General features: G+C 51.5%; 2 protein-coding genes across 16 annotated transcripts in view; both read left to right on the top strand.

Annotated features, from left to right (window-relative positions):
- Nucleotides 1–54: 54 nt before the first annotated feature.
- ENTREP3 (endosomal transmembrane epsin interactor 3) lies at nt 55–6,429 on the top strand. 2 transcript variants are annotated; one of them, XM_027095424.1, is made up of 12 exons: nt 55–1,306; nt 1,504–1,560; nt 1,759–1,869; nt 1,977–2,096; nt 2,263–2,370; nt 2,928–3,100; nt 3,231–3,330; nt 3,666–3,735; nt 4,000–4,545; nt 5,142–5,210; nt 5,321–5,574; nt 5,665–6,429. In XM_027095424.1, the coding sequence occupies exons 1-12, from the start codon at nt 1,082–1,084 to the stop codon at nt 5,836–5,838; spliced, it is 2,007 nt and encodes a 668-aa protein (XP_026951225.1). In that variant the 5' UTR covers nt 55–1,081; the 3' UTR covers nt 5,839–6,429. The 2 variants fall into 2 exon arrangements, with proteins under 2 accessions (XP_026951225.1, XP_026951224.1); XM_027095423.1 differs by having other exon boundaries at nt 2,925–3,100; nt 5,665–6,417.
- Nucleotides 6,430–8,628: 2,199 nt separating this feature from the next.
- The window catches only part of GBA1 (glucosylceramidase beta 1), a 21,906-nt gene continuing 4,112 nt past the window's right edge, over nt 8,629–26,422 (top strand). For 9 of the 14 annotated variants that reach the window (XR_003430442.1, XR_003430441.1, XR_003430440.1 and 6 more), the window contains exons 1-9: nt 22,406–22,485; nt 22,872–22,959; nt 23,209–23,400; nt 23,519–23,665; nt 23,968–24,101; nt 24,327–24,499; nt 24,734–24,971; nt 25,317–25,541; nt 25,906–26,069. Coding sequence is in view for 11 of the 14 variants with exons in the window: in XM_027095361.1 (XP_026951162.1) it covers nt 22,459–22,485; nt 22,872–22,959; nt 23,209–23,400; nt 23,519–23,665; nt 23,968–24,101; nt 24,327–24,499; nt 24,734–24,971; nt 25,317–25,541; nt 25,906–26,069 (1,388 nt within the window). In the remaining 3 variants the exon portion in view is untranslated. The other 5 variants (XM_027095363.1, XM_027095362.1, XM_027095365.1 and 2 more) reach the window with 5 other exon arrangements.

Below are 26,422 nucleotides of genomic sequence, written 5' to 3'. Positions count from 1 at the left end.
AAAGTGGAGGAGACTAGAATGGAAGCAGAATGTGGACTCCAGAGGGAAGGTCTGACCTGGCCTTAGTGTAGATGGAGAGCTCTCGGGGATGGGACAGCAGCGCCCGATGGCAGGCGCAGAAAGAGGGAGGGAAGTCCACGGTTGGGGTGGAATCGCGGAGCTGCCAGGAAGCCTAGCTCCCTACCCTTCTCCATTAATGACAGGGAAGAAGCTGCAACTTCTCCTGGGAACACAGCAGGCCGAGGGGCCTGAGAGGCTGGGTGGAGCTCAAGTGGGAGCCGAAAGCGTTGTTAGCTCTGGCGGCCAGCTCGCCCTGCAACCCTGCCTCCTGCTCCCTCCCTCCCTCTCCCCTTCTCCCTCTCCCTCCCTCCCTCCTTCCCTCTCCCCCTCCCACAGGGTCTCTGGTGGGGACTACAACTCCCGGGGTGCGCCGCGCTGGCCCTCGCACCATGCCCCTCCTCCCGCACCATCCCATCCCCATCCCCATCCCCCGCCTCCAGTCCCGGACCTGCTGCAGCTGAGCTGGGGGAGCAGGGGTGTGGTGGGGAGGGGAGCGGGGCTGGCGACCCAGGAGGCGGCGGGGCCGCCGCAGCCTCTCCCCACCAGGCAGCCTCGGATCCCACTGGACACTGAGGGCACACCGACCGCGCCTCTAGAGTCACGCCGCCTCTCCCCTCTTCTCTAGATTTCTTTCCCATCCTTCTCGCCTTCACCCTTCCCACCCTTCCCTGGGTTCCGGACCGCCGCCCTCTCTTCACTCCCGGACCGGCCCTTCTCGGCGCCTCTCTTCTCTAGGGAGATGCGATGAGCCGGTGCCCCCGCGTCCTCATCGCCGTCCCGGGCACGGTGCCCGTCCAGTGCCCGTGGTGGGGAGGGAGCGCTCCGGGGCCCCTCCGTGACGCCCCTCCCTTGACCCCCTCCTCAGCTGGAGTCCCTGGGCCATGCCCCAGGGGACCCAGCCAGGGGGTGGGGTCTAGAGCGAGGGGGGTGGAGAGGAGGAAGGACGGGGCCTCGGGCGCCTCTGAGATGCTCCCAAGCGTCAGGGGGGGCCGAGCGAGGCTCAGGCAACCGGGCGGCAGGCATGATGCCCTCGCCTAGTGATTCCAGCCGCTCGCTGACTAGCCGGCCCAGCACCCGGGGCCTTACCCACCTCCGCCTCCACCGACCCTGGCTGCAGGCTCTGCTCACGCTGGGGCTGGCTCAGGTGCTCCTGGGCATCCTGGTGGTCACCTTCAGCATGGTGGCCTCATCTGTCACCACCACCGAGAGCGTCAAGAGATCCTGCCCGTCTTGGGCTGGATTCTCGGTGAGTTGGGTGCACAGTTGTTGGGTGGGGGAGGCTCCTCGGGCCCCACCCCTCCACACCAGCTGCCAGTCCAAATCCTGGCCTCTCCTCCCTCTCCTGGTCCTCCTCCTCCTTACAGAGCTGGGTGCACCCTGTGGTGAGGGGCTCACTCAGGTGCCTCCCCTGTCAGGCTGAGCCTGTGCCCACTCTATCCCCAGCTGGCGTTTTCCGGGGTGGTTGGCATTGTGTCTTGGAAGCGGCCGTTCACTCTAGTGGTAGGTGCCAGGGTCTGATGCCCACGGGGAGGCAGGTGCCTAGCACCTGAGGGGATGCCTATTTATGCCCTCGAAAAGGGAATTGACTCTCCCATTCACGCTGTCCAGGCACAAATGTCTGTGAGGGAGGGTGGCTCCATCTGCGGTAGAGGGTACTCTTGGGGTCCCAGCCCTGAGTCTGTGCCCTGTTTCCCCCAGATTTCCTTCTTCTCCTTGCTTTCGGTGCTCTGTGTCATGCTCAGCATGGCTGGCTCTGTTCTCTCCTGTAAAAACGCTCAGCTGGCCCGAGACTTCCAAGAATGCATCTTGGTGAGATTTGAGGATAGAGAGCCTGAGAGTGCTGGTTGGGGGAGGTGCGCAGGACAACCTGGGCTTGTCCTGATTCAGGCTGCCTCACCCTCTCCACTCCCACTCAGGACGGAAAGGTCTGTGTGTGCTGCCCTCCTGTTCCTCTGCTGCGGCCCTGTCCAGAGTCAGGGCAGGAACTGAAAGTTGCCCCTAACTCCACCTGTGATGAAGCCCGAGGGGCCCTCAAGGTGAGCATGCACCCGCCCCCCCACCTCCGCCATTCCTTCCTCTCCCGCCATCTTCCTGGTTCTCACCCTTCTGCCTCCTCCTGGAGTCCTCACAGGCCCCGAGTATGTGGGATTTACTCCACCCTAGGCTCCTCTCACATCCCTCTCTCTCTCTTGCCTTCCCCAGAACTTGCTCTTTAGCGTCTGTGGGCTCACGGTTTGTGCTGCCATAATCTGTACTCTCTCTGCTATTGTTTGCTGCATCCAAATCTTCTCCCTGGACCTTGTGCACACGGTGAGTGGGGAGCCGGGGTCAAGGCTGAGAAGGTAGGATGCGGGCAGGGTATGTGTGCTGGGATTGGGCTTGAGGGGTGATGGTTACAGTGCTGGCTTTTGAGCACCAGGGGCTGTGCAGGGTCACCTGTTAGGCATGTCTGTTGCAGGGATATTTAGGGGGTCCAAAGGAGGGTGAGGAGGGAAATGACAGGGAGTAAGAGAAGTATGTGATGCCAGTCTGGGGGCATTGAAGAGTGGGACTAAAAGTTGGGCGGAGTCAGGAAGGTCTTAGATGGGGGTGGGGATAATGGGTTGATGTTCTGGTGGGGACAGAGAACAGATAGTGATTCTGGGTGCAGAAAGGTCCATGTAGAGGAGGACTTTCTAGATGGGCAGGGCAAGAGCTGAAGGTCCTCGGCTGGGACAGGGTTAGAGGAGGAACTGGTTTGGCAAAGGGGCCAGAACTGAGCTTCTTGGAGGGGGTGGGGCCAGAAAATGTAGATGAGAGAGGAGTTTGGGAGCCAAGGAGCTGTATTCCCAGAAACCAAGTTTGCTGACTTGCTTGCTCCCCAGCAGTTGGCCCCTGAGCACTCAGTCTCAGGCCCTCTGGGGCCTCTGGGCTGTACATCCTCGCCCCCAGCCCCTCTCCTACACACCATGCTGGACTTGGAGGAATTTGTACCGCCTGTGCCCCCGCCGCCCTACTATCCCCCAGAGTACACCTGCAGCTCAGAAACAGATGCACAGAGGTGAGGCCAGGTGGAATCTGTGGGGAAACTAAGGAAGGCGACTGGGGCTGAGGCCGGGGATTGGTGGGGAGGGATCTTTTTGGAATAGGAGTTCTTTCCCAGGCTTTGACCCTCTCCCTCATCCTGCCAGCATCACCTACAATGGCTCCATGGACAGCCCGGTGCCCCTGTATCCTACTGATTGCCCCCCTTCTTATGAGGCCGTCATGGGGCTACGAGGAGACAGCCAGGTGAGAGCAGGGTTTGGTGTGGGCTGGGGAGTCAGAAATAGAGCCTGAAAAGCTGGGTGAGCAGCTGTCACTGGATAAAGATAATACTAGTTCTCATGATCTTTATAGCACTAGCACATTCGCTGTCATCTTTGATCTGCCTGAGAGCTTGGAGAGGTGAGTGGGGTAAGAACTATGATTTCCATTTTACAGATGTGGAAACTGAGGCCCACATAAGTGACTTGAACAAAGTGACAAAGCTGGACTGGAATCTAGGTCTCCAGAGCTCTGTCCAGCCTGTGGCATGGCCTAATCAGTGTGTAGGGCTTGACCCTTGACCCTTGTGTCTTCTGCAGGCCACTCTGTTTGATCCTCAGCTTCATGATGGCTCCTGCATCTGTGAGCGAGTGGCCTCCATTGTAGATGGTGAGCAGAAAGTGGGGAGGGTGGACAAGGTCTGGGATGCCTGGGATAGCAGAGCTGGGTGTGGGGGGCAGAGGGGGAGAGATGAGACCAAGTTGGTGGTTGAGGGACAAATGAGGGCTGGGGCTTCTTGCAAACCTGGGCTTAGTTGTCTCCTCTGAGATAAAACTGGAGGCAGGATGGCCCGCAAGAGGCTGGGCCTGAGAAAAGAGAAACCGCCTGGGCCCGGCCAGGCTGGTGCTACCCGGCAGCCCCTACCACCCACAGTGTCCATGGACAGCGGGTCTCTGGTGCTGTCAGCCATCGGTGACCTCCCCGGGGGCTCCAGCCCGTCGGAGGACTCGTGCCTGCTGGAGCTGCAGGGCTCCGTGCGCTCCGTTGACTACGTGCTCTTCCGCTCTATTCAGCGCAGCCGCGCCGGCTACTGCCTCAGCCTGGACTGCGGCCTGCGGGGCCCCTTTGAGGACAGCCCCCTGCCCCGGCGGCCCCCGAGAGCTGCCCGCTCCTATTCCTGCTCTGCCCCCGAGGCCCCACCCCCGCTGGGTGCCCCCACAGCTGCCCGAAGCTGCCACCGGCTGGAGGGCTGGCCGCCTTGGGTGGGACCCTGCTTCCCGGAGCTGAGGCGGCGGGTCCCCCGGGGAGGCAGCCGGCCAGCTGCAGCCCCTCCCCCCCGAGCCCCGGCTCGCCGCTTCAGCGATAGCTCAGGTTCCCTCACCCCACCGGGGCACCGGCCTCCTCAGCCGGCTCCCCGACCACCGCTGCTGCTGCCACGGTCCCACAGTGACCCGGGCATCACCACCTCCAGCGACACCGGTGAGCCGCCACAAGGTTCAGGAGAGGGCAGGCACTGGGAGTTAGAGGGCCAGTGATACCCACCAGGATTTGGGACACTGTTGAGGTCCCTGGGGAGGAAGAACGGGTGAATTCACTCCTGCGGTAGACACTTCTTATGTCACCTCCTAGAAATACATCAATAGCTTAGTGGCTAAAAGAAGAGGATTTGGTATTTGGAACGCAGTCTCACAGTTCCCAGCTTGGGCTAGTTACCTACCCTCTCCAAGCTTCAGTTTTTCACCTGTAAAACAGGTATAATAACAGTACCTCACCATAGGTACTGTGGAGTTACCGAGGCGAGATGCAGGTCAAGTGCTTAGCCCTGGCACAGAAAGTGTTTGTCATTACCATTATGTGCCAGGTACTGGAGAGGCTGCAGCAGGGCACGATAGTGCCTTAGTCCCTGATTTGGTGGATCGTACCATCTAGTTGCTGGTGGACCTGAGCAGAGATGATGCCCCCCTGGTTGGGAATGGGGTGTGGAAGCTGGGCTTGAGTTCTCAGGAGGGCGTGAGATTGGAGGGCGCATCTACTGAGCACTCCCACTCAGTCCCTGTCTCTCTCTTCCCTCTCAGCTGAATTCAGGGACCTTTATACCAAAGTGCTTGAGGAAGAAGCTGCTTCCATTTCCTCTGCAGATACAGGTGAGGCATATGGTTGGTGCCCAGGGGGCAGTGGGTAGGGGAGTAATGCCTGGCCTTTTCTGCACCTCCCATTCCACCCACTCTCCCTCTCCCTCTCTCTGTCTCTCCAGGGCTCTGCTCTGAAGCCTGCCTCTTCCGTCTAGCCCGTTGCCCTTCCCCCAAGTTGCTACGTGCCCGCTCAGCCGAGAAACGGCACCCTGTGCCCACCTTCCAGAAGGTCCCCCTGCCCTCAGGCCCTGCACCTGCCCACTCCCTGGGGGACCTGAAGGGCAGCTGGCCAGGCCGCGGCTTGGTCACTCGTTTCCTCCAGATGTCTAGGAAGGCCCCAGACCCCAATGGGAATGGAGCCCATGGACATAAGCAGGTAGAGTGAGGGGATCCAGGGAAGACACCCAGGAAAGCCTGGTGTTTCAGGTGGGACCACACTGATGCTCTTTCCTGTGGCCCCATCTAGGTGCCCCGGAGCCCATGGGGCCGGCCAGGCCGAGAGAGCCTCCACCTTCGCAGCTGCGGCGACCTCAGCTCCGGCTCCTCCCTGAGACGCCTCCTGTCTGGCCGCAGGCTGGAGCGCGGCACCCGCCCCCACAGCCTCAGCCTCAATGGGGGCAGCCAGGAGACTGGGCTCTGACCTGGGCATCTTCCCACACTGAACAGATCCAGATGAATGCTGGGGCCACAGGCACCAGCTGGTTGGGACCAGCAGCCTCCAGCACCCCCTTGCACTGGCTGACACAAAAAGAAACCTGCTGAACACCCCCAGAAGTATCCCTTTCCCTCCTACCTCTAGGGGCTCCTGCTGCTTGCCTCTGCCCCTCCAGCCTGGGGAGACCTTCTGTCCTGCGCTGCATGGGTGTTCAGGCTGTGCGGAGAGATGCCCCTGCTTAGAGCGTTGGAGGAGGAAAATAAAGTCCTGTTCCTCCAGCATGAGAGTAACTCTCTCTGATTCACCATGGGCCCTGTGGCCAGGGCAAAGGCATGTCCCGGTTGTTCAAGCACAAGGGGCTGTATGCCTGTGCAATGGGGTGATGAGGCATGAAGGGTCAGAAAAATCTGGGTGGCCTCTCAGCTCTGCCACCTTTAGCTGCAGCATGATCTTGGGCAAGTTATTTAACCTCAATTGCCTGATCCATAAAACATTGTGAGGACGAAAGTTTGTAAAGCTCTTAACACACTAAGTAAGGCTTCAATAAATTTCAATTTTCCCTTCTCTTCTGGTTCATTCTTTGTCACCATTGAAATTTATTCTAGCATCTCTCATAGTTATGAAAACTCTCAAGACGCTGATATCTATTTCCAGCTACCACACAATATCTCTGCCCCTTTTCATTGCCAAACGTTTTTTCTCTTCCTTCCTTCCACTCTTGAACATGCATTCTCTCCTCGCCCATTTCCATCAGGCTCCTTCCCCTACCTCTCCCCAGGCACTGCTCTTTTTCTTTTTAATTTTAATTATTTATTTTTGGCTACGTTGGGTCTTCGCTGCTGCACATGGGCTTTCTCTAGTTGCAGCGAGCGGGGGCTACTCTTTGCCCAGGCTTCTCATTGCAGTGGCTTCTCTTATTGCAGAGAACGGGCTCTAAGCACGCGGGCTTCAATAGTTGTGGCTCGCAGGCTCTAGAGCGCAGGCTCAGTAATTGTGGCGCACGGGCTAAGTTGCTTCGCAGCATGTGGGATCTTCCTGGACCAGGGATCGAACCTGTGTCCCCTGCGTTGGCAGGCAGATTCTTATCCACTGCACCACCAGGGAAGCCCCCAGGCACTGCTCTTGACAAATTTTTCATTAAGCAAAAAAGTTAGACCCACTGGCCAATTCTCTGCCTGCGTTTCACTTGAACTCTAAGAAGCATTTAACCCAGATAATCAGCATCTTTCCTCTTGAATTTTTCCCTTTCTTGTCTCTGAAAACATCATACTCTCCTAATTTTCCTTCTACTTTACTGTCTTGGTATCTTGTCAGAGTTCACACCTCTGCCCAACCGCTTAACACTGGAGGGCTCCAGGGCGCTTCCCTTGGCCCCCTTTTGTCTACCTCCAGTCTGTAAGTGGCCCTGTCAAGATCCATGGCTTTAAAGGCCATCTATGTGTTCATGGATAACTCTCTCCTTTACCTCTCCGTGAGCTCCAACCTCCAATTTGACATCTTTGCTTGGATATTTAATGGGCCTCTCAGACTCAAGATGGCCACAATGGAACTCTTGATTCCCACCCCAGCACCTGTTCCTCTTCCAACACCCCCCATCTCAATAAGTGGCACCATCACTCACCTAGCTGCACCTTCCATAAGCTTGGGAATCACCCTCATTTCTTCTTTCCCCTCATCTAACACATCTGATCCTACCCTGAATTCATCCATGTCTCACCAGCTACCTAGCCCTAGTCATCACCCTCTCTCCCAACCTCTTGATCTATTTCCATTCTTCCTACAATCCATTCTCCACTCAGCAAAGTGATAAGAAATCGTGTCATATTAAAGTTCTGCCTAAACGTACTGGCTTTCCACTGTATTTAGAATAATCTCCAAACTCCTTATGAAACTATGGTCAGGTACAACCTGGTCCACTCTGCTTCAGCCAGACTGCGTTGCACAAGGGCCTTTGCACGAGCTAGCTCTTCACCAACACGAAACTCGATGCCCTATATCTGTTGCTTTCACCTAATTCGGGTCTTAGTTCCATTCTCACGTTTTTGTTGAGCACTCCCCATTCTATCATACCGCCTTGTTTTGAACACCCGTCACTAACCAAAATTACCTTGTTTTTGTTTTCTGTGTCGTCCCACAGAATGCAAGCTCCTGAGAGCAGGGGCTTGCTCATTGCACTGGATCTAACACTTAGTAGGTCCTCAACAAACTCATTAAGTTATTAAAAGGCAGAGTGGGGCCTTGTAAACAGCTTGGAGACTCTATGACTTTGGGGATAGCCGTGGGGCCCTACAGGAGAGGAAGCGGGTAGGGAGAGGCACTGCCCATAGATGGCGTCTGGCTGCAAGGCTTCTTGAATAATTCACCATCATAACAACCCAGCTTCAGGGAGGGAGAGTTAGGGCGCAGCCAGAACGACAAAATGAGGTAGCAGGGATTGGAGATTGGGTTCCCAACGGGGCAGTTTCTGGGCACTGAATGTTCCCTATCCTGAGGCTCCCAACGGAGGAAGTTCAAGAATCCATCTTCAATCTCCCCCAACCCTTAGAGTGTGCTGGTGAGTGTAAAACGAGGCGCATGCGCGCTTCTCCCTTCCCGCGCCCTCTTTCCGAATAGACCCCCAGATACGCTTGCGCCCTATTAGGGCTACGGCTGGTCAGCGAAAACAGTCCGTCCCCAGCACAACCAATAGGACGTGAGGAAAGGGCCTGCGTCCCGCCTCCTGACGATTCGGGGGTCTCCCTTCTTGAGCTAGGCCCCGGCCCCGCCCCACCGGCCCCGCGGGGCTCGCGGCTGCGCGTGGTGCAGTGCAGCCTAGCTCTGCTGAGCCCCCTTCTACCGCCCCGCCCACCCCGCTTTGCAGGCTGCTCTGGGATTTCCCTTCGCCTCCGTTTGGGGCTGCTGTTTCGCTTCGCCGACGGTAGGCGTAATGGATTTTGCACTTTTGGCATCTTAACTCTCCTTTCCCTGCGTCTGCACTTCACCTTTTTATCATCATTGTTATTATTAATTGTAGGGATGGTTGTATTTTACTAATGAAGAAGAGGGGGAAATCTTCAAATCCTCTTCTACCCACTTGCTTTTTTGAGGGGTGGAGTGGAAAGAAAGTCTATGTAATTTATCCATTCTTCAATCATCCGACGGATGTTCAATGAGCACGGGACGAGCACCGGGTGCTGTGCTACGTGCTGGGGATACAGACTGATCCCCGCCCTACTGGGCTTTCTCACGGACAGATCAGCAGACAAAGGAGTTAGCAGGCTACTGGGTGCTATAACTGACATTAAACCATTTGTACAATTAATTGCAAATGTAATAAGAGCTACAAAGGAGATGTAAGGGCTCCTCACACACAGGAGGAGTGTGTGTGAAAGGAGAGAATTTCTTGGAGAAAATGACATATGAGCTGAGTTCTGAAAGAAAGATGAATAGGCACTACCTAGGCTAAATGGAGGTGAAGAGTGATGCATACGAAAGAGCCTTTGGGAGGATTCTGAGGCAGAAAGGATGTAGAACAAGGGGGCCAGTCTGTGGCAGGCTGTAATTGGAGGCTGGTCTCCGTCGTGCCCCTTACAGTCTGATTCCTACACAGCAGCCAATGTGATCTTTTAAAAATATAAATCTGATGTTGTCACTTCCCTGCCCCAAAATGTCCAGTGAATTTCCATTTTGGAGCAAAATTCAGACTCCTCACTGTGGCCACCAAGGCCCTGCAGAAGAACTTGACCCCCAACCTTTTACTCCAAACTCACTGCTTATCACTGTCCCACTCACTCCTTCTGTCCAGCTTCCTTACTCCCCTTTTTTTTTTAAGATTTTTTTGTTTTGATGTGGACCATTTTTAAAGTCTTTACTGGATTTGTTACAATGTTGCTTCCGTTTTATGTTTTGGCTTTTTGGCCTCAAGACATGTGGGAATCTTAGCTCCCGCACCAGGGATTGAACCGGCACCCCCTTCATTGGAAGGCTAAGTCTTTTTTTTTATTTTTAATTTTTTTTTATTTTTGGCTGCGTTGGGTCTTTGTTGCGGTGCGCAGGCTTCTCTTGTTGCGGAGCACAGGCTCTAGGCACGTGGGCTTAGTAGTTGTGGCATGTGGGCTCAGTAGTTGTGGCTTGTGGGCTCTAGAGCACAGGCTCAGTAGCTGTGGTGCATGGACTTAGTTGCTCCACGGCATGTGGGATCTTCCCAGACCACGGCTCAGACCCATGTCCCCTGCATTGGCAGGCGGATTCTTAGCCACTGAGCCACCAGGGAAATCCCTGGAAGGCTAAGTCTTAACCAATGGACCGCCAGGGAAATTCCCCTTCCCCTTTATTTTGTTTCATAGTTCTCACGGCCACCTGAATGTACCTGTTTTTTGTCTTCCACCACCACTAGAACATAAGCTCCATAGGGCCAGGGACTTTATAATCTTATTCATTACTGTATCTCCAGGGTCTAGAACAGTGCCTGGCACATAGTAGATGCCCAATTATGATTTGTCAAATATGTGTCTTGGGGAGCACATAGCAGGGGTGCCCAGCTCATTCAGGGGTGTCAGGAAAATGGTACTGATGGTAGGGACATTAAGGCTGAGAAGTTAATGATGAAAAAGAATAGTTATTCATTTTTTTTCAAGAGAGGAGAAGAAAATAGCATAGAGCAGAGAGGCAAGATGGAATGTGGCCTATTAGACGAAATGTGATTGGAGCATATGGTCCAAGTGGAGAGGTGAGAAATGAGACTGGAACAAAGATGCCAGGTCCCGGTAGCCCTCTTAAAAGGCAGTGTGGAGCTGTTGAAGGATTTTAGGAGGGAGAGTGGTAGCTTCAGAATTTGTATTTTAGTTAGACCATCCAGTTCTTGGTGAATGGATTGGAGGAGAAAAGTAGAGTGTAGGAGGCCAAGCAAGAGATGTTTCAGTAGCTTAGAAGAGAATAGACAGGGAGAAGGGTACAGGGAAAGGACAGAGTCAAGGATGAGCCCCAGGTTCTGTGAGGAAGAGGTTCTATTCATGGGGAAAAAAAACACAGGAGGAAGAGTGGGTTTGGCTGGAGGAGATGATGCTCTCATGATGGTCCTGCTGAAGTGTCTGTGAGACACCCAGAGGAAAGGTCTGGAGGGCAGAGTCACATCACAGAGTCCATCCCAGGAGAAGGATTGGGATTGGAAGTGGAGATTGTGGAACCAGAAAACAACTAGAAGGTTAGTCAAAGCCATGGATTATCTCTGTGGAGAGAGCATGACGTATGAGAAGAGAAGGCCTAGGACAAAACCCTAAGGAACAGACAGAAAGAGGACGCGAAGCCTGCAAAAGAGAAGGAACAGCCAAAGAAGTGGGAGGACATCCAAAGCAGCACAGTGTGGAGTCATGAAAACAAAAGAGAGTGCTTCTAGGAGGTAAAAAGTCCAGTCGAATAAGGGCTGAGCAGGGACTTTCCTGGTGGCGCAGTGGTTAGGAATCCACCTGCCAATGCAGGGGATGCGGGTTTGAGCCCTGGTCCGGGAAGATCACACATGCCACAGAGTGCCACAACTACTGAGCCTGTGCGCCACAACTACTGAGCCTGCGAGCCACAACTACTGAAGCCCCTGTGCCTAGAGCCTATGCTCCGCAATAAGAGAAGCCACCGCAATGAAAAGCCCATGCACCGCAACGAAGAGTAGCCCCCACTCGACGCAACTAGAGGAAGACTGCACGCAGCAACAAAGACCCAACGCAGACCGAAATAAATAAATAAATAAATTTATATTAAAAAAAAAAAAGGCTGAGCACTATTCATTGGACTTAGCAACAGAGGGATCATTAGTGACCTTGGCAAGAGCAGTTTTGGAGCCAGGAGGGCCCAGTATCAGCCCGTGGAGTGTAGGAAGTGGAGAGAGGTGTAGCAACTCATTCCAGAGGTTTGGATAATATTAATATTACATAATTACATGTAATTACATATTACATGTAATATTACATGCATTGTTGCATGAAATCATCATAACAACCCATGAGGCAAGAGTTTTGGAGATGAGAAAACTGAAGCTCTGAGAAGTCAAGAAACTTCCCAATATCTCAGTTCTAGTGAGAAATGAAGCAAGGATTTCAATCCTGTATAATCACTCGGGTGTTCATGCTGAAACACCCTTCCTTATTGCCTCTTCTTGAGGGGAACAGGAGAGAAATGGTGGCGGCTGGAGGGAGCAAGGGTGGAGGTAGAGGCCTCGCACAGAAGACTCCTTCTACTGTACCTGGAGGGAAGAAACGAAGCCTGGATAACAGTAACAGTAATAATTCCAGCCATCTATATGGAATTTTACAGTTCACAAGGAACATCTCAGATTTTTTTTGTGTGTGTGGCTGCGTTGGGTCTTTGTTGCTGCGTGCAGGCTTTCTCTAGTTGTGGTGAGTGGGGGCTACTCTTCCTTGTGGTACAGGGCCTTGTCATTGCAGTGGCTTCTCTTGTTACAGAGCACAGGCTCTAGGCGTGTGGGCTTAGTAGTTGTGGCTCGCGGGCTCTAGCGCGCAGGCTCAGTAGTTGTGGCTCATGGACTTAGTTACTCCACAGCATGTGGGATCTTCCCGGACCAGAGCTCGAACCCCTGTCCCCTGCATTGGTAGGTGGATTCTTAACCACTGCACCACCGGGGAAGTCCCTTCTCAGATACTGTTATCTTCAATGAGCCTCATTACAACCCTGCATGGGAAGCTCAGAACAATAAGGAATGTGCGAGCAGGCTCACAGTTGTTCAGTATTTGAATCATACTTCCTGTTGCCTCCACCAAATCGTCTTAGTTAGGTCTCACTCTCACTGTAATAGTCTTGTTCAGAGTTAACTTCATTCTTCCTGAAGTTCACCACTCCTTTGCTTCAAACCACACCAAGGACAGTCTCTGAAACACTGACAAGCAGGACCTTAAACAGCAAGAAGGTGCAGTTGGTACCTTAACCCATTCATTCATTCAGTAAACTTGAGCCCCGATTCTGTGCTTGTCTCTAAGTGAAGAGTTTTAAAGTTTCAGAGAAATATTAACCATGAGATTTGCCCTGTGACCATTTATAAACTTACAGAAGACTAAAAATATGCAACTGAAATATCTGGGAGGCTGTATGACATGATGGCTAAGAGCTGCTTGGGCTTCAGGGTAGGACAGACCTGAATTTAGGCTTGACTCTGCCACTCACTTGACCTAAGTCAGTTTTCTCGTCTGTAACATGGGGTTGTCAGGCTAATGCATGTAATAAGCACTCATGAAAGATTAGCTGTTGGTATCTTGAGAAAAATTATATGGGAGCATGTGAGGTAAAAATACTTTCCATTTGCACTGAGCTTTACAAGTATGCTATGGTTATTGTTTAAGAGTTGGTTAATCAGGGACTTCCCTGGTGGTCCAGTGGCTAAGGCTCCGTGCTCCCAATGCAGAGGGCCCAGGTTCAATTCCTGGTCAGGGAACTAGATCCCATATCCTGCAACTAAGTTTCCGCATGCCGCAACGAAGATTCCACGTGCTGCAACTAAGACCCAGCACAGCCAAATAAATAAATATTTTTTTAAAAGAGTTGGTTAATCAAACTAACTTTATTGCCGTAATCAATAAATCAATTGCCCGAGAAACAAGTCATTTGATGTCAGTAATCAGGAGGAGTGGTGTATCTTCAGATCAGAAACCAGAGCTGAAAGGACAGGTTCCAGGTTGACTGGTAAGGTTTATCCATTCATTCATCTCTTGAGTATTTTTTGAGCACCTACTCTGCTATGCATGGCATAAGAGTGTCTCTCTTTGACTTGACCATGGAGGTGACAGTGGGACTGGGAAGGAGGCACCCTCCTTGGGGAGTTGATCTGAGACCCAAAGAGCAAGGAGCCCGTGACATGGTACTTGCCAGGCTCCAGGGCTGGAGTTTGCTATCTGAGCCAAGCCTACAGCTTGTCACAGGGCTGGCTGAAGTGGGATCAGAACTCTTGTGCTGGGTCAGCCAAACTATTTTTGTATTTCTGCTTTTCGCTTATATTTATTTCCCAGTTGTTCTCCCTTGGTGTTTAGCTAAGTCTTTTAAAAGTGCTGTGCAAGGGCTTCCCTGGTGGCGCAGTGGTTGAGAGTCTGCCTGCCGATGCAGGGGACACGGGTTCATTCCCCGGTCTGGGAGGATCCCACATGCCGCGGAGCGGCTGGGCCCGTGAGCCATGGTCGCTGAGCCTGCGCGTCCGGAGCCTGAGCTCCGCAACAGGACAGGCCACAGCAGTGAGAGGCCCGCGTACCGCAAAAAAAAAAAAAAAAGTGCTGTGCAGGGACTTCCCTGGCGAGCAGTGGTTAAGGCTCCGCACTTCCACTGCAGGGACACAGGTTCGATCCCTGGTCGGGGAACTAAGATCCCACATGACTTGCGGCACGGCCAAAAAAAATACAAAATAAAATAAAAGTGCTGTGCAAAGGGGACCGAGGAACGCATTTGTGCCCACCTAGTACGTCCCTAGTGGCTACTGCAACCTGGGCGTTTGAGGTGACTCCCCTAAGGGCAGTGGTTCTCAGTCACCCCCTAGCGGGCATTTTGGAAACGTCTCTTTAGTGGAGACCAGGATTAGGAGGCACTTTGAGGATTTAGTGGAAGGACAGGAAAGGTAGACCATCTATAACATGGAGGACAGTCCTGCACAAAGAAGAATTGTCTCTCATTCTACTTGACTTTGGGATGTTCTGCTCAACAATATATGCAAAGGGCTTCCCTGGGGGCTCAGTGGTTAAAAATCCGCCTGCCAATGCAGGGGACACAGGTTCGTGCCCTGGTCCGGGAAGATCCCACATGCCACAGAGCAACTAAGCCCGTGTGCCACAACTACTGAGCCTGCGCTCTAGAGCCTGCGAACCACAGCTGCTGAGCCCACGTGCCACAACTACTGAAGCCCGCACGCCTAGAGCCCGTGCTCTGCAACAAGAGAAAACCCCACTCACCGCAACTAGAGAGAGCCCATGCACAGCAACAAAGACCCAATGCAGGCAAATAAATAAATAAATTTATTAAAACAACAACAACAATGTATGCAAATATAAAATCAAATATAAATCAGCAGGACTTCATTAATAATGCAGAAAAGTTTTACAAGGTGTTTTTTTGTTTTTTGGAACAGCCCAATAATTTAGGAGGAGATCATTATGGAGAAGGAAGCTTAAATAAAATACATTGTCTTGACATTATTGCATCTGTCTACTCAGTGTATTAGAGCACTTCCAGCTATGCAATATACTTCGTTTAAAAGAGTTTCAATGCAGTAGCGTACCTGCAAAAGCAATGAACCAACTGCAAATATGTAATAAAAGTAAAGTTTTTTTACTAGCTTCATTGAGGTGTAATTTACATACTATAAAAGTTTCTCCTTTTAAGTGTACAGTTCAATGATTTTGAGTAAATTTACAGAGTTTTGCAACAGTTAATCTCCATTCCCACTCCAGCCCCAGACAAGCACTAATCTATTTTCTGTCTCTACAGATTTGCTTACTCTGGAATTTCATATAAATGGAATCACACAATGTGTGGTCTTTTTGTCTGGCTTCTTTCACTTAACATGATGTTTCTGAGGTACATTCATATCGTAGCATGTATCAGCATTTTGTTCCTTTTTATTGCTGAATAGTATTCCATTTAATGAAATACCACTATTTGTGTATTTATTCACCAGCTGATGGACATTTAGTTTCTTTCCATAAATAACGCTGCTGTAAATATTCATGTGCGAGTCTTCGGGTGGACAAATGTTTTCATTTCTTTTAAGGAGATACCTAGAAATGGAGTTGCTGGGTCACATCGTAACTCTATGTTTAACATTTTGAGAAACTGCCAAACTGTTTTCCAAAGTGGCTGCACCACTTTACATTCCCACGGTAACATATGAGCGTTCTAATTTCTGCACATCCTTGCTAACACTTGTTATTGTCTGTCTTTTTGATCATAGCCATCCTAGTGCCTATGAGGTGGTATCTCATAGTGTTGGGTTTTTTTGCGGTATGCGGGCCTCTCACTGCTGTGGCCTCTCCCGTTGCGGAGCACAGGCTCCGGACGCGCAGGCTCAGCGGCCGTGGCTCACGGGACCAGCCGCTCCGCGGCATGTGGGATCCTCCCGGACCGGGTCACGAACCCGCGTCCCCTGCATCGGGAGGCAGACTCCCAACCACTGCACCACCAGGGAAGCCCATCATAGTGGTTTTGATTTGCGTTTCCTTAATGACTAATGTTGTCAAGCATCTTTTCATGCACTTGGTGCCCATTTTTATATTATCTTTGGAGAAATATCTATTCAAGTCCTTTGCCCATTTTTTAATTGGGTTATCTTCTAATTACTGAGTTATAAGAGTCCTTTATATATTTTGGATACTAGGCCTCTATCAGAGATATGATTTGAAAGTATTTTATCCCATTTTGTGGGATGTCTTTTCACTTTCTTGATGACATCCTTTGAAACACGAACACTTTTCTTTTTTTTTTTTTTTTACACTTTTCATTTTGATGAAGTCCAATTTATCTTTTTTTTCTTCTGTCATTTGTGTTTTGGAATCATAAATAAGAAACCATTGTCTAAAGAGATTCTGGACTTAAGCTATAAGAAGATGAGACTTCTGGGAACCTTGGGAGGAAGTAATAGTATTTACATGTGGGAGGGACATGACTTATGGGAAGCCAGGGGACGGACTATGGCAGATTGCCTCCTAGATGGCCCCCAAATGATCCCCACCTCCTGGTGTTTACACCTTTATTTAGCCCCTCTGCCCCCCACACATCTGTATAGAAGACCTGTGTAACCAATAGGGTATTGTGAAAATGATAATGTGTGACTCCTGAGGCTAGGACCTTGTGGCTTCCGCCTTACAATCTCTTAGATCACTCACTGGAGAGGAATCCAGCTGCCATGTTGTGAGGACACTCAAGCAGCCCTATGAATTATTCCACATGGTAGGGAACTGAGGCCTTCTGCCAACAGCCAGCCCCAGTTCACCACCTATGTTAGTGGCTTAACTTGGAAGCAGAGCCTCAGCCCAGTCAAGCCTACTACAGATGATAGCAGCCCTGACCAACATCTTGGCTACAGTCTTTTGAGAAGCCTCAAGTCTGAACCATCCAGATGAGCCACTCCTGAATTCCTTACCCACAGAAACTATGTGAGAAAACAAGTGTTTGTTGTTGCCTAAAACAAAAGAAAAAGAAACCACTGGCTAATCCAAGGTCACAAAGATTTACTCCTAGCCTTCCTTCTTCCAGAAAATTAAGCATTTTAGCTCTTACATTTAAGTCTGTGATCCATTTTGCTTTGATTTTTGATTATGGAGTGAGGTAAGGGTCTAAGTTTATCTTTTTAAAAAAAATAAATTTATTTATTTATATATATATATTTTTAATTTTTGGCTGCTTTGGGTCTTCATTGCTGCGCACAGGCTTTCTCTAGTTGCGGTGAGTGGGGTTTTCTCTTGTTGCAGAGCACGGGCTCTAGGCGCACAGGCTTCAGTAGTTGTGGCATGTGGGCTCAGTAGTTGTGGCTTGTGGGCTCTAGAGTGCAGGCTCAGTAGTTGTGGCACACGGGCTTAGTTGCTCCGCGGCATGTGGGATCTTCCCGGACCAGGGCTCGAACCTGTATCCCCTGCATTGGCAGGCAATTCTTAACCACTGCGCCACCAGGAAAGTCCCTACATTTGTCTTTTTGCATGATATCCAGTCATCTCAGCGCCGTTTGTTGAAAAGACTGTCCTTTTCCTTACTGAATTGCTAAGGCCTAGAATCAAATAGTGAATTTGTGAAGACATGTGGAATGCACTGAATCTTATTCATAAAGATTGACTTTTAAGCATTTTGATTTATCATATATTTTATGTTTTTGCAGCACAATAATAATTACGTATTGTAAAAATGACATATGATGAAACTTACATATTGAAATTATTAATTCATGGGCTGTTTTTGCTTCTGTTAAATCCTAATTTATTCCATTTAGGTTAGTACATATCTGACTATTTTATAATGTCTTGTAGGTAATCATGCCTAAGCATTTACTTATTGAAAACATATTTTGCTATAAAAAATAGTCCCATTATCTTTCCTTTATATGCCAATTAAGGCAACTATATTGATTCTCTTAAATTATGTGTGTAGGTAAGTCATATTATCTATAGGTTCATTTCAGGATAGTAGAGAGTATGTGAGGAAATACTTTTTATGAAAAGGGGTGCTCAGGCTGTTGGGCTGAGATCTCCCAGGACAGGGAGAGTGAAGCTTGGGAAGAGAGGCAGACCTGCCTCTCCCCAGCTGAAAATCAATCCATCTTGCCCAACCTGGGAGCCCTGGATTCTGTTTCATTATTGACAAGTTATCCCCGACCAATGCCTTTGAAGAACACAGATCCAGAAATGTTGCCACGTAGCCAGCACTTCAGAAGCCAACTTGGGCTTCATTTTTTTTTTTTTTGCGGAACGCGGGCCTCTCACCGTTTTGGCCTCTCCCATTGCGGAGCACAGGCTCCGGATGCGCAGGCTCAGCGGTCATGGCTCACGGGCCCAGCTGCTCCGCGGCATGTGGGATCCTCCCGGACCGGGTCACGAACCCGCGTCCCCTGCATCGGCAGGCGGACTCTCAACCACTGCGCCACCAGGGAAGCCCGGGCTTCATTTTGAGCAGGTAAAACACGTGTAGAAAACATGGGACGATTTTAAAACAATACAAAACAAACGCTGCAGACCAGCACAGCAGCTTTTGAAAATAACCGGCAGCTAATGTAGCATTTGGCACACTGGAGGCTCTCATCAAATGTGTCATTTGTGTCATAGGACCCTGGATACAAATCTTATCGGATGCAAGTCCGTGTGCCCAACGCATAGTGAGGCCAAACAATACCACAACGTCGGAATTTGGAGAGAGAAAGATTTATTGCAGGGCCGTGCAAGGAGACGGGTGGCTTATGCCTTAAAAACCTGAACTCCCGGAAAGAAAGCTTTCAGCAAAGCTCATTTATAGGAAAGGTGAGGGAGGGCTGTGGTTAGTTGTTGCAGACTTCTTTGGTGTCAGATCCTTTGTTCTTGAGGTCAGGTCACGGTCAGGTCACAGCATTCCTGTAAACCTCCACCAAAACAAATGTTATTCTCTATTCTGACGAGAAAGGGCAAGGTCCCAAAGGCTCAACCTTTACTCTCTGAGGTCCAGGTCCTGGCTAAAGGAGGGGGTCCTTGTGAGGGCCAGTTACCCTGCCGGGAGCGTTGGTGCAGCACCCAGTATGGGTCTTACTGCCAGTGCCCAGGCCCTGCTGAAGAGGCAGATCTCAGCTGGCGGCACCCTCAGGGCCAGGTCCCCAGACCCTGCCCAGCCATCATCACTGAGGGAGCCAGGCGCCCAGGGACCCAGCCGGCCCTCAGGCTTTTCATTTACACTGGAGAGAATGATTTGTATAGGATTGATAGGAATACATGTTGTAGCAAATACCAGTCAGGTGAATTCCCAGCTCACAACGATTGCCCTTCTTTGAGAATAGCCCCAGCCACAGAGGTGGACCTCAAATAATGATGTGCAGTGTCCTTGCAGCTTAACCCTGACCTCTGGCCACCTCCTAGCGGGAGACAACTGATCTAAGCTGTACCAATCTTAGAAATGTGAAGGGAGAAACTGAAGCTGGTTGAAGCTGTTACCTTTTTTTAAAAATTTATTTTAATTAATTAATTAATTTAAATTTTTGGCTGCATTGGGTCTTCGTTGCTGCACGCAGGCTTTCTGTAACTGCGGAGAGCGGGGCTCTTCGTTGCGGTGCACGGGCTTCTCATTGCAGTGGCTTCTCTTGTTGTGGAGCACGGGCTCTAGGCGTGCGGGCTTCAGTAGTTGCAGCACGCAGGCTCAGTAGTTGTGGCTCGCGGGCTCTAGAGCGTAGGCTCAGTAGTTGTGGTGCACGGGCTTAGTTGCTCCGTGGCATGTGGGATCTTCCCAGAGCGGGGATCGAACCCCTGTCCCCTGCATTGGCAGGCGGATTCTTAACCATGATGCTACCAGGGAAGTCCCTGAAGCTGTTACCTTAATGGCAGTGTCCATATACTGCAGTTGCTGAGGCCTCCATGGCCTGGGACCCATGGAGACCACCACTGCCATTAGGCTGCACAGGGGGGGATGGGGCAGAGGTTTGCTGCTGCTTTGAGGCCTGGACCTGGCCAGTGGGTGGCTGTGGTGAGGGCTTGTAGCTCTGCGGGACACAGCCCTCAGCTTGTCCCCGGGGCACCCCAGCTCACCCGCTGGCCCCGCGGCTGGAGGGCCTGGAGGGTCCCGGCGAGAAGGCCGAGATCTGCCTCGGCCTAACCCACTCTCTGCTGAGAGGACCACTGCCAGGCTGACTGTTGGTGGAGCGGGACCTTTAACCGTGGTGCTCAGGGTCTCGGGCTAACAGCCGCAAGCTGAGGGGCCATGTGCCCACCCCGCCTCATTACAAATCCAGGTTCCACAGCTGAGTAGTCAAGCGACTTAGGGCAACTTCATGACCTTTCAGAGTCTTAGGTTCCTCATCTCTAAAATGGGGAAAATAATAGTATCTGCCACATTAGAATAAAATGAGACTATGAGCATAAAGTAGCACAGAATAAGTACTCAATAAATATTATTAGCCCTTATAATAACCAACTTTATTTAGAAAATAAAATATAAAAGCCTCAAGGGCAAACCACATTGTGAGAGAAGAAACAGGACACTCACAAACTCTGTGCCTGCAGAGGGAAACAGGGAGGGGGGTGGGGCTCTAAGGCCAACAGAGCACATAGCACAGGGAGATCAGGTCTGTGCTTTGTGACCACCTAGAGGGGTGGGATAGGAAGGGTGGGAGGGAGACGCAAGGGGGAGGGGATATGGGGATATGTGTATATGTATAGCTGATACTCTTTGTTATACAGCAGAAACTCAGAAACTAACACACCATTGTAAAGCAATTATACTCCAATAAAGATGTTAAAAAATAAACAAAGCCAACAGAGGAGGTAGGGGCAAATGTAGTATGTACTTAATATCCATAAATATTTGTGGAGTGAGTGAACTAGAGGGAAGTAAGATCACCTGCCCTCTTCCCAAGAACAAGCCCTGTGCAGCATTTCCTGGAAAAACAGGAAGTCTAGATGGGGCCGATTTGACATAGTGATGATGGTTCAATTCAATGCAACAAGCTGGCACCTACCCACCCTGTGCCAGGTCTTCTACTTAGAACGAGTAAGCCATTCCTTTGGGGAGCTCCAAGCTCCTTCCATAAACACAGCCCTAACTTGTTGCAGTATTTGGTGCCAAGCAGTGTGCTAGACACACATTATCATACTTCCACCTCACAACAATTTTGTGAGATAGGAGTTATCTCTCCCCTTTTATAGATGGGAAACAGAGGCTTAGAGTGATTAAGTAATTTATTGAAGGTCAAACAGCCAGTAAGTGGTAGAGCCAGGATTCAAACCAAGCTCGTCTCACTGAGACTGTATTCAGTATAGTCTATATTCAGTATAGTCTCAGTGAGACTATAGCTCCTATAAGGCTACAGGAACCTAGAAGAAGAAATGGTCAATTTTGCCTGGAGTGTGTCTGGAAAGACTTCACTGAGATAATTTAAAAAAACAAAAAGGCACAGCAAACAAGTGGTTCCCAAGTGTCTACTCTGTACCAGGCACTGTGCTTATCTCCCTGATTTCAGTAGTGGCCTGGTGAGGTGGTGGTATTCCCTCCATTTTACAGGTGACGAAGTAGGCTCAGAGAGCTGTAGTCAGTCAGGTCATAATTCTGTGTCATTCCCACTGAATCAATATGATGTGGCCCATGAGACAACACCATGGACAACCCCCTTGTCACATCCACTGAGGATGCAGCTTCGTACCACACTTTCCAGTTTCTGAACTACTTTACACAACCCCCCTGTCCTGTGATTTCCTTCTCATCTGCATCTGATGATGAAACAAGTGAGGACTGGAGAAGCACTGTCCCTCTGCCCAGGGCCCATCGTCCCTGCACTTCTCTGGTTAATATTCCCTAAACCTCACCTCTTCTCCTCCATGAAACCTTCCAGGATAACCCCAGCATGAAGGGCCTCTCTGTGCACACCTGTTACCAATGTTGTCTTTATCTGTTACCATCCCTGTAAGAGTCTGACTCTTATGAGCCTTCTGAACCTCGACAGGGCAAAGACTTCTTAATCATCTCTCAGTATTTTGGTCTCAGTATTTTGCACAGTGAACCTCTTTTATTAGTATCACCTTTATTAGCATGACTAAAATTTTTTCTCAAGAAAGCAGTGTGCCTGCTGTGGTTCCCATCCTTTGGGATTCGGGAGCCTCTACCCAGTCCTTCATTCAGATCTTTCTTTTAGATTCTTCCTAAAGTTGTCATCCATACATGCCTTCCAGAATTTCATAGGGTGTATAATCACCAACAGCCCAGAAGAAGTCAGTTGCCCTTTACAAGTATGGCTGCGATTGCCTCACTTCTCGTGTCATGTGACGCTCCCATAGTTATCACGTGACACATCCACTCCATTTTGCCGGAATTAACTCGCAGGGCTCACCTGGTACGTAGAGCTACCTCAGGCTCCTGCACCCCTGTTTTTATTTAGCTGATACTCTATCCCTCCGAGGTTTGGGAACCCTGCAGTCTTCTCATCTGGTGATGGTGTTTTCAGGTCCTTCCAGAGAGGTGAGTGGGCCAGGGCTCCCAAATTGGTCTTGTCGCTCTTTCTGGAATCCTGGCCCTCCAGGCTCTGGAATTCAGTGAACGACACACTCTCCTCGAAACCAGGCCATCACGGCCCTTTGATGGAGGGACAGATGGAGGGAAGGTGAGGTTGAGGTAGAAATGGTTAGGACGAGGGGTGGAGGAGGGTCCTGGTCGGGGTGGGCAGAGAGCTATTATTAGCAGAGGGCTTGGAGGGTGTCTGGACCCAGGTGTCTGTGGGCTTTGTTCCATTCTATTAAAGGTGGGAGACTAGGCTGGGTGCCCACAGGCAGCCGAGCCCTGCCTGGGAGAGTAGATGAGAGGTGGAGAGGGGCTTGCCCTCTAGCCTCTCCTCATCCTGTTTTCAGGAGTGTCCCAAGCCCCAGGACAGAGTAGGCATCATGGCTCCCAGCCTCATGGGATTGCTTCTACTTCAGGCCGTGTCGTGGGCATCAGGTGAGAGTCAAGGAGGAGGGAGGGAGCCCCGAGGCCCCCTTCTGCCTTATGGTCCTTTGGTAGTCTCTGACATACGGTGGTGGCCTTCATTAGATGCTCACTAAACCCTTTTGAGTGACTGAGACCAACTGTGGGGTACATCAAGAGAATCTTTGAAATCAGTATTCAGTCTTCCCTTCCAACTAGTGTGTCCCTTCTCCCCATCTTCCTCCTTCAGCCCTTGCCTCTCTTGTGCTCTCTCCCTCCCAGGTGCCCGCCCCTGCAGCCCTAAAAGCTTTGGCTACAGCTCAGTGGTCTGTGTCTGCAATGCTACGTACTGTGACTCTCTTGACCCCCTGGCCCTGCCTGACCCTGGCACCTTCAGCCGCTTTGAGAGCACACGCAGTGGGCGCCGAATGGAGCTGAGTCTGGGGACCATCCAGGCCAACCGCACAGGCACAGGTAACCACTACCCCCCTCACCCAGGCTGGGGTCCTCCTGGAGCTAAATCATGCCGGCAATCACCATGGAGTTTCTCCCCTGTGCACTGACACCCTTTATTCCCTGCGGATGTCCTCAGGGCTGCTGTTGACCCTGCAGCCAGATCAGAAGTTCCAGAAAGTGAAGGGTTTTGGAGGGGCCGTGACAGATGCTGCTGCTCTCAACATCCTTGCCCTGTCACCTCCTGCACGGGATTTACTACTCAAATCGTACTTCTCTAAAGAAGGTAAGGAGGAGGGGACAAGATGACATAGTGCAATTGACACTTTGACCTTTCCTTTGACCCTGACATCCACCCATCCCTGACATATGGGTCTCTCTTAATGCCCAGTGAAAAAAAAGATTGTCCTACCCATCTTCTGCTGAGTGCCTGGGGCCTCTCAGGCTCAGTAGGTCTGTGCTTCACCCAGAGCCCAAGTTCCCCTTAGCCCTCAACTCAGACGTAATTTAGGACTGGCAAGTGGTAGACAATGCCCCACATTCTCCTACTGACTCAGACACACATATCTTGGTCTTCTTTTTCTGCAGGAATCGAATACAACATCATGCGGGTCCCCATGGCCAGCTGTGACTTCTCCATCCGCACCTACACCTATGCTGACACCCCTGATGACTTCCAGTTGCTCAACTTCAGCCTCCCAGAGGAAGATGTCAAGCTCAAGGTGGCCACTCTGGCTGCCTCAGGCCCCGGTGGCATTGATGCCTGGTGGTTGAGAGGCCTCGGGCTAGAGCAGTCTGCAGAGAGACATAGAACGTGCCCTCTGCTCTCTGTGTTCTGTCCTGGGGTGGGAGGGAGGAGGCTGATAGCTAGGCCTGATACACTGGGTGGGCCAGTCTGTTTATGTTCCAACTCTGGATGTCTCTCTCCTCACCACCTTTGTTTCTAGATACCCCTGATTCACCGAGCCCTGGAGTTGGCCCAGCGCCCTGTCTCACTCTTTGCCAGTCCCTGGACATCACCCACTTGGCTCAAGACCAATGGGGCAGTGAATGGGAAGGGGACACTCAAGGGTCATCCAGGGGATCTCTACCACCAGACCTGGGCCAGATACTTTGTCAAGTAAGGGAACAGCAGGGCCGTGGGGTCCGGACCAGCCTCCCATCTTGGACACCCTGGTCTATGTCCCAACCCTTGATCTGGTTCCGCCTCCAGATCTCCTCAGCTCCCCTTTCTACCTTCTGGGTCTTTCAGACTCAGGCCCCTCAGTTTCCCCCTACCCAGTCAGGCCTCCTATTCCCCAGGGTCTTGGTTCCCTGTCTTGGCCATGATCACTCACACCCTTTCCCTCGCCAGGTTCCTGGATGCCTATGCTGAGCACAAGTTACAGTTCTGGGCAGTGACAGCTGAGAACGAGCCTTCTGCAGGGCTATTTAGCGGGTACCCCTTCCAGTGCCTGGGCTTCACCCCTGAACACCAGCGAGACTTCATCGCCCGTGACCTGGGCCCCACCCTGGCCAACAGTACACACCGTAACGTCCGACTGCTCATGTTAGATGACCAACGCCTGCTGCTGCCCCACTGGGCCCAGGTGGTAAGGACCAGGAGCTCCATGGGTGCCCTAGTGACCCCCAAGCCCAGCATCCGAATGGCTGGCTCCCGAACAGAGTGCCTTCCCCGCCCCAACTCTTGATTCCTAGAGCACCCTGGCTGGGACCAGGTGCCCAGGTGGCACCCCTGGGGTGCTGGTGGTGGTGGTGATCCCCCTCTGCATCTCCAGGGCCCCATGAATCTCCACGGTTGTCACTTTAACCCCCTCTAAGTTGTGTTCATCCCACTGCCCACTTCTCAGGTCCTAGTGCCTCTTCCAGAACCCTTTGTGCAGGACCCAGCCTCAGTGGCTCTCTTTCCCCAGTAGTCCTTCCCTTTCCCTGTACAGGTGCTGGCAGACCCAGAAGCAGCTAAGTATGTTCATGGCATTGCTGTACATTGGTACCTGGACTTTCTGGCTCCAGCAAAAGCCACCCTGGGGGAGACACATCGCCTGTTCCCCGACACCATGCTCTTTGCCTCAGAGGCCTGTGTGGGCTCCAAGTTCTGGGAGCAGAGCGTGCGGCTGGGCTCCTGGGATCGAGGGATGCAGTACAGCCACAGCATCATCACGGTGAACCACCTGTCTCCCTTTCCGCAAAGCAGACCACCTCAGACCCCTTGCTAGTCTCACCAAAGGCTCCTCTCCAGCTTTTCCCCAGCTGGCTTACTCTTTGGAGCAAATTTTGGGATATCATGATCCCCTCTGTTGCCTTCCCTTCACAGATCTGCACACCATCACCCTCGTTCCAAATGCTTGAGCGGTTACATCTGCCTCAGATTCCTCAGCTTCTCTGGCGATGCCTCTGTCCTCACAAACCCTCGCTCCTTAGATATTACTCCCCTCACAAAGGCTGAGGCACCATAGCCCGTCTCCCTCATGTGACACTTAACTGTATTCACTGGGGGCCTTTGTCTCTGCCCCGTTCCTACCCTAGAACCTCCTCTACCATGTGGTCGGCTGGACTGACTGGAACCTCGCCCTAAACCCTCAGGGGGGACCCAATTGGGTGCGCAACTTTGTCGACAGCCCCATCATTGTGGACATCGCCAAGGACACATTTTACAAACAGCCCATGTTCTACCACCTTGGCCACTTCAGGTGAGTGGAGGGCAGGCACCCCCACTCCACACCAGTCCTGGCATCTCCTGCACTGGGATTGTATCCCCGCCCCCTCTCCCCCCTCCCCCCGCCCCAGTGAGGAAGCAGGAAGGTGCTGAGGGTGGGAACTTTGGGAGCAGCACGCATGTCCCCCTTGCACCATCTAGGCAGGCAGTGACTAGCTGGCATTCGAGACACAGACAATCCCTGAATGCCCGATGCTGATGCTGGGACTGGGAGGCGGGAGGGCAGGGCACGCCCAGCCGCACAGCTTGAGGCCTGGAGAGTTAGGGCAGAGCTTTGGAAGGGTTCTAGAGGGAGGGGGTAGGTGGTAGGGAAGATGACTTCTTAAG

Source organism: Aethalodelphis obliquidens, unplaced genomic scaffold, assembly GCF_003676395.1.
Source record: "Aethalodelphis obliquidens isolate GAN/ISIS:26980383/991018 unplaced genomic scaffold, ASM367639v1 scaffold90, whole genome shotgun sequence".
NCBI classification, from domain to species: domain Eukaryota; kingdom Metazoa; phylum Chordata; class Mammalia; order Artiodactyla; family Delphinidae; genus Aethalodelphis; species Aethalodelphis obliquidens.
Note: the sequence above shows the minus strand (reverse complement) of the source record. Positions and strands in the feature narration are given on the sequence as shown.